This window comes from Spermophilus citellus, assembly GCF_964194105.1.
Source record: "Spermophilus citellus genome assembly, chromosome: 1".
In the NCBI taxonomy this organism is placed as follows: Eukaryota; Metazoa; Chordata; class Mammalia; order Rodentia; family Sciuridae; genus Spermophilus; species Spermophilus citellus.
Window position 1 is genome coordinate 11,490,700 of NC_138182.1, and position 13,590 is coordinate 11,504,289.

A 13,590-nucleotide genomic window follows, 5' to 3' on the forward strand; every position below is an offset into this window, starting at 1 on the left:
AATCAGGAAAGCAGATCGCCATGTAAGAAAGAACTCCAGAGAGGAATCACATTCACCAGGTTCAACCTCACTACCCCTGTGACTTGAGCAAGCAACCCACTTGGAACTCTCTGCTCTCTGCTAAGTAAAAGCTCAAATGGCTTTTCTCCAAGGTCCATTACGGACCTAAACCACTTTTATTCAAAAACCAAGACCTTAGCACACCTATACAAGAGCACTGGAGGACTTACTGGGGGCCAAGATAATTGTAACACTGATCTCATTGCTGAACTATTCGGAAATATGAAAGAAAAAAATGCAGAAATAGAGCTAATATCATTAATTTTGATAAGTATGAATTTCACATTCAGTTTCCAGATAACTTGCAGAATAAACACCTCAGGTTGTATAGGCTCTTTAGTTCACAAAGAATGAACTAAATTAAATTAAACCTTGGCCACAGAAGAGTTTCTAACCCAAAACAATTCAGAATTTTTTAAGTAACCAAATTCTGAGGAATATTTGGGTTAGCTGAATCTAAGTATATATTTACTTATAGAAAAGTGTCAATAATGTAAAACTAGACTGAAAAGTTTCTATACCACACAGTTCTTAAAATGCAATCAAATCTATTCCAAGTCATACCTGGCCAAAACACAGAAGACGATGTACCAGTATCCCTAATTGAGCAAAAATGTTTTTGGAATCTTTTTATTATTATTTGAAAATATTTGATTCTGAAGATCTAATACACCATTTGCTGCCATTATCAAAAAAGGAAGTATATAGCCCATGTACACGTGAATTTGCAATTATGTGGCCCAAAGTTTTAAAAGGAATGGATGCTTCTTATTAGCAAGCGTTTGAGCCCTCACCAGAGTCAGAACTACCTAGAGTCAGCCCCAGAAACGCTCTTTCTTTTGTTTACTCCAGGCTGATCTTAATGGAAGTTTAAAAAGGAGAATCCATACAAGTTTGAGGCCAGCCTCAGCAACTTAGCAAGACCCTATCTCTAAATAAATAAATAAATAAATAAATAGCTGGCTAGGGATGTAGCTGGGAGGTAAAAAGCCCATGGGTTCAATCTCCAATGAAAGGGAAGGAGAAGAAAAAAATGATGGGTCAAAAATTAGATAGTTAAATTATTTAATAATTAATTATTAAAATTTTAAAATTTTATTTTTAAAATGCAAGGAACAAGTTAGTAAAAATCTGTTGATCTGGACCTCTACACAGAATTTTAAACATTTGCTGTTTTTGTTAAGTATGTAAGAAACTGGTTACAAGCCCAGTCCAAAATTCATTTAATTCCTAGCAACAAAGTTCTGAGAAAAAAACTTGAATCAACTCTGTTTATAACAACCTGTAAGCCTGTCATAGAGGAGAAATGCCAAGGTGTGGAAACTGTTCTCACAAAAACATACTGCCAAGGATTCCTGCCTTGGACAATTTCCTGTATTTTCCACACTTAGTAGAGAAAGGCCTGCTAACAGGATGGCAATGAAAGTGGCAAGACCCCCATCTCAAGACCTGGGCTGGCTCAGTTCCACAGCTTCATAGCAGCAAATCACTCCTCTGGGCCCCAGCCTCCACCTGTTTCACAAGAAAGGCTGTTAAGAGGATCAAATGAGTCTTTTTACAAACAAAGTGGGGGAGGGCAGTGTAGGAAGGTAAGATATACACAAAAAACAAACAGGAGTAGTCGGCCTTCCCCTTCTTTCTTAAAATTATATCACAGCCATTGGTGAGTTACCATTAGCAGAAAGGAGGCATCAAGAACTCTGGCCTAGGACTGGGTGGTGGTTCAGTGGTAGAATGCTCGCCTAGCATGTGTGAGGCACTGGGTTCTATCCTCAGCACCACATAGAAATGAAATAAAGATATTGTGTGTCCACCTACAACTAAACAATTAAAATTTAAAAAAACCAACTCTGGCCTAGACTCAAATTCTAATGTGAATTAGAATCTTGATTCTGGCACTTCTTAGGTATACAGGAAAATTCACCCATTTGCAAATGGGGATAGTAATAGCACTTACCTAGGTCATAATGCCATTATGAGGACTAAATAAGAATGTATAAAATGCCTAGCACAGGTGCATGTGTTATAGCCATCATTCAATAACTGTTAACCAAAAGATGAGAGAAATGGTACAACTTTTAGACAAAATGGATCCATGTCTTCTAGTCACTGCAAGCAGGGAAACAAACATTCTTTGATATGATAAAACAGCATCTGGGCCCAGGATGTCCCACATTCAATACGTGGCCATATCACAGGCAAAACTGGTAAATCCACTTGCAGTTATCTTAAAGAACAATTGAAGCATTAGTTCTGCCAAAACCCAAACTACTATAGCTCTTGACATAGCCACAGTGGCCTTCAGGTGAATGATACTAAAACAATTCTATGGACACGTCAATTCCAAGAAGAAACCTGTCCTCAAAACTGCAAGTTAATGGAGCCATAAGATGACCTTACCAAGGTGACCACAAGCTAACACTGCAGCTCTAAGCTTCCAGATGAAGGAAGGTCCTGGCTTCCATGCTCAAAACCATCGGTTGAATATTGATTTCAGCATTTGAACAGACCAAAGGGACCTTTTAAGGGAATGCCCTCTAAAGACACAGGAGGGAGTGAGGTTGTCACTACAGTATAGTTTGTCTTTTAAACAGACGTTGACTGGTCTTCACTGGCTGCCAAAGCCATAGAGAACACCACCTTCAGGACAGTCAAATCCCAAGACTGTCCAGGCTCTGCCTCCCAGCCTGGCCACTCCTCCTAGCAGACACTGTGGCTGCCCATGCAGACCCCTCACACAGTAGTATGGCATCTCCCTGCTGCTGTGCTGAGGACGAATGGCTCACACTGCTCCCTGACTAAGACCATTTTCCTCTACTACATAGGAGTTCTCCATCAAGACTGAAAACCCTCTCCCAGCCTACAGCAAAGAACTAGCACAGGGTTCAAAAGGTCAGTGCCTTCACTCCAAGGTGGAACCAACTCCAGAGAACAATCTGTGCTCTAGAACTGCAATTTGGCAGTCACTGGCCACTTGTGGCTCCTAAGCACTTGAAATGGGACTAATTCCAAATAGTGAAAATTCAAATGGGCTATAAGAGTAAATGCCACACCAGATTTTGTAGGTGTTAAATGAAAACCACAGGTTAGCCAGACATGGTTGTGCATACCTGTAATCCAAGCAATTCAGGAGGCTGAGGCAGGAGGACCTCAAGTTCCAGGCCAGCCTCATCAACTTAGCAAGGTCCTAATCAACTCTGTCTCAAAAAAAAAAAAAAAAAAAAGGCTGGGGTTGTGACTCAGTGGCAGAGCGCTCCCCTTACACGTGGGAAGTCCTGGGTTCGATCCTCAGCACCACATAAAAATAAATAAATTAAATAAAGGTATCGTGTCCATCTACAACTAAAAAAACATTTTTTAAAAAATGGGGCCCAGGGATGTTGCTCAGTGGTTAAGCCCCCTTGGAGTCAATCTCCAATACCAAAAAAAAAGAAAAGAAAAAACTCAGAGGCCATTGTTCTGGACTAAGTTCCTACACTAGGCCCCATGGAGCAGACTAAAAGAGACACTCATGCCAAAGGTTTGCACTCAACTAAGCTGTTTATCCGATCTTTACAGAGATCAGCATTAGAGAGAGAACAGTTGAGTTTCACAAACAGGCCAGTTTTAATTGACATAAGTCTCTGGAATTAATCCTTTCTCAAAAAAAAAAAAAAAAAAAAAGGAACCTGAAGTAACCTGATGTTAACTGATTAGTCATTTTCCATTGTTCTTTCTCCCTATCTATGCCTTACAACTTTGAAATGACCAATTTCTTTTTCATTCCTGCTTGTTCTTTCTCCACCCCTTTTCTTTCTCTAAAACCAACTTCCTCTCCTCAGTTCCTTCAAACACTTTTTTTTAATTTTATGGCATGAAGTGTTGCCCAGTTCTAGAATGGAAAATAAAACCAATCAAAATCTTTATTTTTTATTTTATTTATTTATTTATTTATTATTTTCATTTATTTGGGGTGGGGTGCTGGGGATTTAACCCAGGGGCACTTTACCACTAACCTACATCCCAACCCTTTTTATGTTTTTATATATATATTTTTTTAAATGTTGATGGACCTTTATTTTATTCATTTATTTATATGCGGTGCTGAGAATCGAACCCAGTGCCTCACACATGCTAGGCAAGTGCTTTACCAGTGAGCCACAACCCCAATCCTTATATTTTGAGACAGGTTCTCACTAAGTTGCATAGGGCTGCCCTAAGATGCTGATGCTGGATTTGAGCTCAAGATGCTCCTGCCTCAGCCTCGAAAGCTGCTGGGATTATAGGCGTGTGCCACTGCAACCAGCTACCAATTCATATCTTTAAAGTTCTGTATTTCTTTTCCTTTGACACTGAAAAAAAAAAATGTAAAAGACCTCATATGTAAATTTTTACATGTTGAAATAAAATCTGAATATGTTAAGTTAAAGATAATATACTGTTAATTTTATCTCTTTTGACTTTTCAATATGAATGCTAGAAGAAATCTAATTACATGTGCAGCTCACCTTATACAGTATTTTTTTAAACTAGAATCACCTGGAGGGCTTGGGAAACAGATTGCTGGGTTCCACCCTAGATCTTCTGATTCTGTGGGTCTTCCAGAGGGCTAAAGAAGGGGCATTTCTAAGAAGTTCTGGTGCTGGTGCTGCTGGCTGGGATACCATGCTTTGAGAACCTCGACCCTAGAGCACCCCTGCAACAGAACAGTGGTCTCCAGCTGGGAAGCCCTCCTGGCTTAGCTTCCCACCCCCTTCACTCCTCTTGAGGCCACCTTCACAAAAGCCAGGTACCTGACCACCCCACCTCCCCAGAACAGTTTTCATTTTCAACAACCCAAAATCCTCCATCAACCTGAGAATGTTGAGTTCTCACCATTTGCCCTGTTCTGCACCAATTATGTGATCAGACATACAACAAATAAGAAAAATACAACTTTCTGTGTTTCATAAATGCAATCCAAACAATTATTATTTTAAATTTATTTATTTATTCTAATTTGTTATATATAATAGCAGAATGCATTTCAATTCATAGTACACATATAGAGCACAATTTTTCATGTCTCTGGTTATACACAAAGTGGAGTCACACCATTCACTTCTTCATATATGTACTTGGGGTAATAATGTCCATCTCATTCCGCCATCTTTCCTACCACCTGCCCGGAGCCCTTCCTCTCCCTTCCCTTTACCCTATCTAAAGTTCCTCCATTCCTCCCATGCTCCCCACCACCCCCCATTATGGATCAGCATCCTCATATCAGAGAAAACATTCAGCATTTGGTTTTTGGGGATTGGCTTACCTCACTTAGCATAATATTATCCAACTCCATGTATTGACATGCAATGCCATGATTTTTATTCTCTTTTAATGATGAGTAATATTCCATTTTATATATATATAAAATATTTTATATAATATATAACTGTGATATATATATATATATCACAGTTTCATTATCCATTCATCTACTGAAGAGCATCCAGGTTGGTTCCACAATTTAGCTATTGTGAATTGTGCTGCTATAAACACTGATGTGGCTGCATTTCTATAGTATGCTGTTTTTAAGTGCTTTGGGTATAAACTGAGAAGTGGGACAGCTGGGTTAAATGGGGTTTCCATTCCAAGTTTTCCAAGGAATCTCCATTCTGCTTTCCATAGTGGTTGCACCAATTTGCAGTCCCATCAGCAATGTATGAGTGTGCCTTTCTCCCCACATTCTCACCAACACTTATTGTTGTTTGTATTCTTAATAGCTGCCATTCTCACTGATTTGCATTTCTCTAATTGCTAGAGATGTTGAACATTTTTTCATATATTTGTTGATTGATTGTACATCATCTTCTGAGAAGTATCTGTTCAGTTCCTTGGCCCATTTATTGATTGGGTTATTTATTTTTTTGGTGTTAGAGTTTTGAGTTCTTTATACATCTTAGAGACTAGTGCTCTATGTGTTTGATAAAAATTTGCTCCCATTCTATAGGCTCTCTCTTCATCTCACTGATTGTTTCTTTTGCTGAAAAGAAGCTTTTTAGTTTGAGTCCATCCCATTTATTGATTCTTGATTTTATTTCTTGTGCTATAAGAGTCTTATTAAGGAAATCGGGCCTAATCGAACATGATGAAGATTTGGGCCTACTTTTTCTTCTATTAGGGCAGGGTTTCTGGTATAATTCCTAGGTCCTTGATCCACTTTGAGTTAAGTTTTGTGCATGGTGAGAGAATGGGGCTTAATTTCATTTTGTTGCATATGGGTTTCCAGTTTTCCCAACACCATTTGTTGAAGAGGCTATTCTTTCTCCAATGTATGTTTTTTTTTTTTTTTTTTTTTGGCTCCTTTGTCTAATACGAGATAACTGTATTTGTGTGGGTTTGTCTCTGTGTCCTCTATTCTGTACCATTGGTCAACCAGTCTGTTTTGGTGCCAATACTATGCTATTTTTGTTACTATTGCTCTGTAGTATAGTTAAGGTCTGGTATAGTGATGCCACCTGCTTCACTCTTCTTGCTAAGGATTGCTTTAGCAATTCTGGATCTCTTATTTTCCCAGATGAATTTCATGACTGCTTTTTCTATTTCTATGAGGAATGTCATTGGGATTTTGATTGGAATTGCATTAAATCTGTACAGTGCTTCAAAACAATTATTTTAATATAAACTATGGTCTTTGTGTGCGTATGTACAGTACTGGGAATTGAAGCCAGGAGTACTCTATCACCAAGCTACATACCCAGCCCTTTTTATTTTTAACTTTGGGACAAAGTCTAGCTAAATTGCCCAGCTGGCCTAGAACTTGGAATCCTCCTACCTCAGCCTCCCAAGTAGCTGGGATTATAGGTGTGCCCCACTGGCCAGCCATAACTATTATTTTGATCTTCCCTCTTTCCCAAGCATCAGCCTTCCTATCTCTAAGACATTATCAAACCCAGGATCTCAGGAAATTGACTTGAGTCATTCTTATTTATTGTGATGTAATTTACATACCATAGAAATTACCCTTTTAAAATATACAATTCAGTGCTTTTTAATATATTCACAAGGTGTGAAACCATCATCTCTATCCATTCCACAACATTCTTCATCACCCCAGAAAGAAAACCTTAACACTCATTCCTATCCTCTCTCTTCCTAGGTCTTGACACCTAGTGAAATTATATAACATGTGCCCAGGGCAAGAAGGGACCAAGTAGGGCTTGCTTTAAGTGCATTAGTCTAGAGGTTTATATAGCTATTGGTTAAAAATTTATAAATCTGGTCTTGGAAAAGTACTAACGCTATTGGTCAAACTTTATGCTAAAAAGGACTTGGAAAAGTACCAGTGCCAGTGCTATTGATTAGTCCATTCAGGTCTGCCCCCACTCCTATGCAGGAGGAGTTCAAAGCAATGTGTAGTGCTATCTCATTTACTACTGTAGCTTCAAAATACATCCCACATCTGACCAGTTCTTACCAAAGTTCTCACCACCTCCAGTGCTATAGCCTAGCACAGGTTACCATGATCTCTAACTTGAACTTCTCCAACAGCCTCATGACTTGTCTCCCTGCATCCATCTTCCCCACCCCACATACTCATATTAAGCCATTTTACATTTTCAAAATGTAAATCCACCACATCAATGTTTATAGCAGCTCAATTCACAATAGCTAAACTGTGAAAGCAACCGAGATGCCCTTCAATTGATGAATGGATAAAGAAACTGTGGTATATATACACAACGGAATAATACTCATCATTAAGAGAGATAAAATTATGGCATTTGTAGGTAAATGGATGGAGTTGGAGAATATCATGCTAAGCAAAATAAGCCAATCCCAAAAAATCAAAGGCCAGGGCTGGGGATGTGGCTCAAGCGGTAGCGCGCTCGCCTGGCATGCGTGCGGCCCGGGTTCGATCCTCAGCACCACATACCAACAAAGATGTTGTGTCCGCCGAGAACTAAAAAATAAAAAAATATTTAAAAAAAAAAATCAAAGGCCAAATGTTTTCTCTAATAAGTTGATGCTGATCAATAATGGGGGTTGAGAGGGAAGGCCATGGGAGAATGGAGGAACTTGTAGGGCAAAGGAAGGGCGGGGTGGGAAAGGGGCATAGGGGCAGGAAAGACGGTGGAATGACATGGACAGTTACTCTAAGTACATGTATGACTGCATATATGGTGTGATGCTACATCATGTACAACCAGAGAAATGAAAAGTCGTGCTATAATTCTGTACAATGAATCAAACTGCATTCTGCTGTCATATATACCTAATTAAAATAAATAATTCCAATTTCTTAAAAAAGTTCTTCCCTCGGGGCTGGGATTGTGGCTCCCCTAGCATGCGCCAGACCAACATAAAAATAAAATAAAGATATTGCATCCAACTACGACCAAAAAATATTAAAAAAAAAAAAGTTCTTCCCTCATTTAATAGCTCTACCTCCTCTCAACCCATTCCTCAAAATCCTATTACCTCTTCCTCCTTCTTCCAAATCCTAATTTAGTATTGTAAGATGGAGTGTTTACTCAATTAAATATTATTTACCCACTGTATGCCTCAGGGCTCATGTTCCAACTGTAACTTTTGCCTCCAATCATTGACCCAAAAACGAGCCACTGATTCTCCTGTCTTCCCAGCACCTCAACATAATTCTTACAGGCTTGTAACACCAAATACTGAAGATGAAACACTATGTTTCTGTATTAAAAAAAAAAAAAAAAAGTTTTTTTCTTCCCAATCCCCCTTTCATTTCTATTTCCTGACTTACCCACATTTAAAAACAAACAACAGCAACAAAAAGTTTGGAATAACTCCTTTTCCTTCACTATTTATCAAAAATGTCACCAATTTTCCACCTTATTTAGAAAGAGGCTATCACAGCTTTTACCTCTGTTCTAAACCTCTTAAGACCAGGAAGAAATCCAAATAGTAGATATGTAGATACACAAATGTCTATAAACATCTGATTACACCGGTTTCTGTAATAGTCATGGAAAAAAATTTTCTCAAATGATCTGTCAGAAATGTATCAACATAGGGGCTAGGGATGTGGCTCAAGCGGTAGCGCGCTCGCCTGGCATGCGTGCGGCCCGGGTTCCATCCTCAGCACCACATACAAACAAAGATGTTGTGTCCGCCGAGAACTAAAAAATAAAAAAAAAAATATTAAAATTCTCTCTGTCTCTCCCTCTCTCACTGTCTCTTTAAAAATAAATAAATAAATAAAATCTTAAAAAAAAAAAAAAGAAATGTATCAACATGTTACAAAGATTTTCCTGAGGCAATTCTAAAGCACTCAGACAAGCCTAAAACATTTTTTCCCATGTTTATGGATTAGAAATGAATCATAGGTTTTGAGGAACATAGAGAACCTAAGCATACAGACTTTGTAAATGTACCATACAGTGAGACTATCATTCAAATGAGAGACAATTTGTAATCAGAAAAGCCAGGCCTTGGAATCATACTGTCCAAGGTTCAAATTCTACCTTAACCAATAGTGTCCTTAAATTATTTAACTGCTCTGAGCTTTGTTTTCTTTTCTATGAAATTGGGATTTTTTTATGTAGTTGCTACATAGATAATATATGAAAAACACTTAAGGCATATAAAAGTTCAATAAACTGTAGGAATTCCTATAAAACCAATATTTTCCAGCCACTGAATTTAGGCAGTGGAAACAATTAGGTATTTAACAGAATATGTTTTAAAAGTTGATATCTATAACAAATAAAATTTAAAAGGTTAACTCTACATATACCTAAAAATAAACAAATCCTGTTAGCTGATTAAAAGAATGGTCTGAATTCTCTAGACTAGTCTAAAGTTAGTTGTCTGCTTTTCATCCAACCCAAAGGTTTGCAGAAGTGGCGGGAGGGATTAAAATCTTCAAAAGATTCTGCTTCAAACAGACTCAGTGGAGCATATTTCAGGTTCATAGAAAAGAATCATGGAGAGGAACTAAGCAGCAGCTCAAGTTCCCTAAACTGATAGTGAACTTCAGAGATGCTTCTTATTTCAACAAGGAATTCTCTGCTGGCACAAACATAATGCTACTCCACTGTCAGACATGCAGCACCTATTGTGTCAAATTTTGTGTTAAGCGGCTGGGGATGTGGCTCAAGCGGTAGCCCACTCGCCTGGCATGCGTGCGACCCGGGTTCAATCCTCAGCACCACATACCAACAAAGATGTTGTGTCTGCCGAGAACTAAAAAAATAAATAAATATTAAAAAATTCTCTCTCTCCTCTCTCTCTCTCTCTCTTAAAAAAAAAAAAAATTGTGTTAAGACCATAAAAATAGACAAGATGCAGACTCTGCTGACACATTAAAACAAAGAAACCAGGTAAGAAAAATCAAAGCTTACATATTTTACAGTAAGTGTCTAACAGTAACTACAGTAACAACTTTCTCCTCTTAGCATCTTCAATCTAAAATGTCAATGTCATCCCTCCCACCTTCAGCACCAATGGCTTCCCACTGCTCTAAGATAAACACTAAATTTCTGTAACAGCATCAACAAGGCCCACCACAGTCTGATGCCTGCCTTCTTCTCTAGCACCAGGACGTCCCTGCACCACACCCCCAATAGGCTTTTCTAAGATCTGTAAATCTCTGGCCACTGGACCCTTCCATTTGCTGTTCTCCCATGTATAACACTACCACTTCTCTTTAACCTAGGAGGAAAAAGTCAGGCTGGGGAGATAGCTCAGTTGGTACAGGGCTTGCCTCACATGGACAAGGCCTTAGGTTCAATCCCCACCACCACAAAAAACAAATTTTTAATTAATTAATTTTTTACAAGTTCACTTCACCCTTCAATATTTATCATAATTTTTTAAGACAGAGTGAGAGAGGAGAGAGAGAGAGAGAGAGAATTTTTTTTTTTAATATTTATTTTTTAGTTCTCGGCGGACACAACATCTTTGTTGGTATGTGGTGCTAAGGATCGAACCCGGGTCGCACGCATGCCAGGCGAGCGCGCTACCGCTTGAGCCACATCCCCAGCCCCTTATCATAATTTTTATTCCCAAAGTAAGTACTCCCTTACAATATGATTAAGAGCACTGGCTCTGAGGGATATGGGTGTGACAAATGGTAAAAGTATTTGCCTAGCACATGCAAGGCTCTGGGTTCCATCCCCAGCACCACAAAATAATAATAGTAATAATAATAAATAATTTTCTAAAAGAGCACTGCCTCTGGAGTTCTAAATCCAGAACTATGTCTGCCGCTTACTAGTTCTGACTTTGAGCGAGTCACATAACACTTTGTGCCCTGATTTCCTCTTCTAAAAGTGGGGATTACATGGCTATTGTGAAGATTAAATACATTAACTCAAGTAAAGCACCAGAATAGTACCTTGGGACAGAGAACTTGAAAGTACTGACTTGGTCAAATCCCTATATTTTATTACAACATCAAACCCCCTCCCCAATAGCATTTTCTCTCTTACTAATAGACCAAATTTTCTAAGAAAACAAATCATATTCATGCCCTAGAATTGGAACACAGGAGTTATTCAATAGAGATGTTTAGAAACAAGACCTGAAAAGAAGCTAAGGCCCAATGAAGTGACCTGAGCAACACACTGAACCTCATGCACACACCTTTCCCAAACTGCCTCCTTCATAAATGTACACAAGTCTTACAATTGCAATCGAACTGATGTAACCAGTGAAGATTAAAAGATTACAGAAAGGTAAGGATTCAAGAACAAACGGGCCTGTGTAATGATGCAACCTGTAATGCAGTGGTTTGGCAGGTGAAGGCAGGCAGATCACAAGTTCAAAGTCAGCCCCAGGAAGGCACTAAATAACTTAGTGAGACCCTGTTTCTAAATACTTTTTTAAAGGAACTAGGGATACGGCTCAGTGGTTAAGCACCCCTGCGTTCAATCCCAGACACCAAAAAAAAAATAAAGAACAAACAGCATATAGCAACACAAAGAACAGCCAGAGTGGACATTCTGCAACTGACACTAAGCAAATATAGGTGCCAAGGTTACTTCCAGCTCTCTCACACTGCCCAACTGGACCTCAATTTGCTCACCTTCAAAAAGAGTAAGAGAGGGCAGATCATCTCTGAAGTATCTTCCAAATCTAAATTTCAATAACTATAAATCAAATTATGTAGAATTTTTTTAAAGATTTTTCATTGAAAAAAAAGGGGGGGCCAGGCACGTTGACGCACACCTGTAATCCCAGCGGCTCCCGAGGCTGAGACAGGAGGAAGAGTTCAAAGCCAGCCTCGCAGTAGGGAGGAACTAAGCAACTCAGACCACGTCTCTAAATAAAATACTTAATAGGGCTGAGGATGTGGCTCAGTGACTAAGAGCTCCTGCGTTCAACCCCCAGTGGAGGAAAAAAAAAAAAAAAGTTTTAATAAGCACACTAAACCTGCGGACAAATGGTTTTCAGGGGCCTTCATCTTAAAGAATTGGTTCAAATGACTTAATAGGGTTTTATTACATACACTAAGCCCAGAGTTAGGAAAGACTCCAAGTGAAAGGGGGAAAGAATCAAGAATCAAGCAGCACAGGTCAACACGCCAACCTGTAGATGAAATTGCCACGGTAACACCATAGGGTGAACAATGCTGAAATATGTTTCAAACCAATCTACTACACAGCAAAAAAGAAAGAAAGAAAGAAATGCACAGACTTTTTCACATACGGTACCAGTGTGATGCCCTACAATTTGGGAAGGCTGTCAACTCAAACCTGAAGTCTATTTAGCAATCCTATCATATATTACTTTAAAAGTTAGGTTAAACTCACAACCCTAACTTGAGCAGCCATTCGTAAGAACTCTCAAAAGGGGCAGGGACTCTTAAAAACACATACTGGAAAGCATAACACCAAGCCAGTACCCTAGAGGCACTGGAACCTGTCCTCAGGCTGTGCAGGTACTTCACTGCCCTAGGGCCAGCAACCGCCTAGGAGAGCAGAAAATGCCCAGCCGCCTGCCTCCGTAGGCCTCTGCCCTCGGGACCCTGGGGAGATCCCTGCTACGAGGAATCCCTCCCGATCCGGCTCCACGGCGAACTCGGGGATGGAGGAGGAGCGAGGGGCGCAGAAGCCGGGAACCCAGGTCCGGAGAGGACACGTCTGGCCCGGGGCACCGGCCCCCAGGAGAGAGGCCGGCTGGGAGCCCAGGCCCAGAAGCCTCACTGAGTCTCACCTTCAGGGTCCACAGCGCCGGGCTCCACATCAGCTGATGAGGGGGCCGCCGCCCCCGCCGTCCGGCTGCGATCAGCGCGACTGTCCCTACCAAGAGCCCCGCCATGGTCGCCCCCGGCGATCAGAGCTCAGCTGACCTCTCACCCCGCGGAAGGGGGCGGAAGGGGAGCGTCCGAGCCCCGGCCAATCACGAGCCAGAAGTCCGAAGCCCCACCCCAGTCGCCCGGGGAGGGCTGGGAGGGGGTCTGCTCTAACCTCCCGGGCCGGGAGCCGCGCCGCGAGAGGAGCTTTCTAGGACCCTCCGGGAGCCGGCGGCCGGCGCGTCCCGCCGCGAGCCTAGCGGGAGGCCACGCGCCCGAGCCGACCCCCGGGAGAGAGACCCCGG

General features: G+C 40.5%; 1 protein-coding gene across 6 annotated transcripts in view; it reads right to left on the reverse strand.

Annotated features, from left to right (window-relative positions):
* PCCA (propionyl-CoA carboxylase subunit alpha) overlaps positions 1-13,370 on the reverse strand; it is a 371,716-nt gene extending 358,346 nt beyond the window's left edge. For 5 of the 6 annotated variants that reach the window (XM_081297671.1, XM_081297670.1, XM_081297669.1 and 2 more), the window contains exon 1: positions 13,207-13,370. In XM_081297671.1, the coding sequence (XP_081153797.1) occupies positions 13,207-13,311 (105 nt within the window). In that variant the 5' untranslated portion in view covers positions 13,312-13,370. The remainder of the gene's footprint in view (positions 1-13,206) is intronic. The other variant, XM_081297666.1, reaches the window with a different exon arrangement.
* Positions 13,371-13,590: the final 220 nt, after the last annotated feature.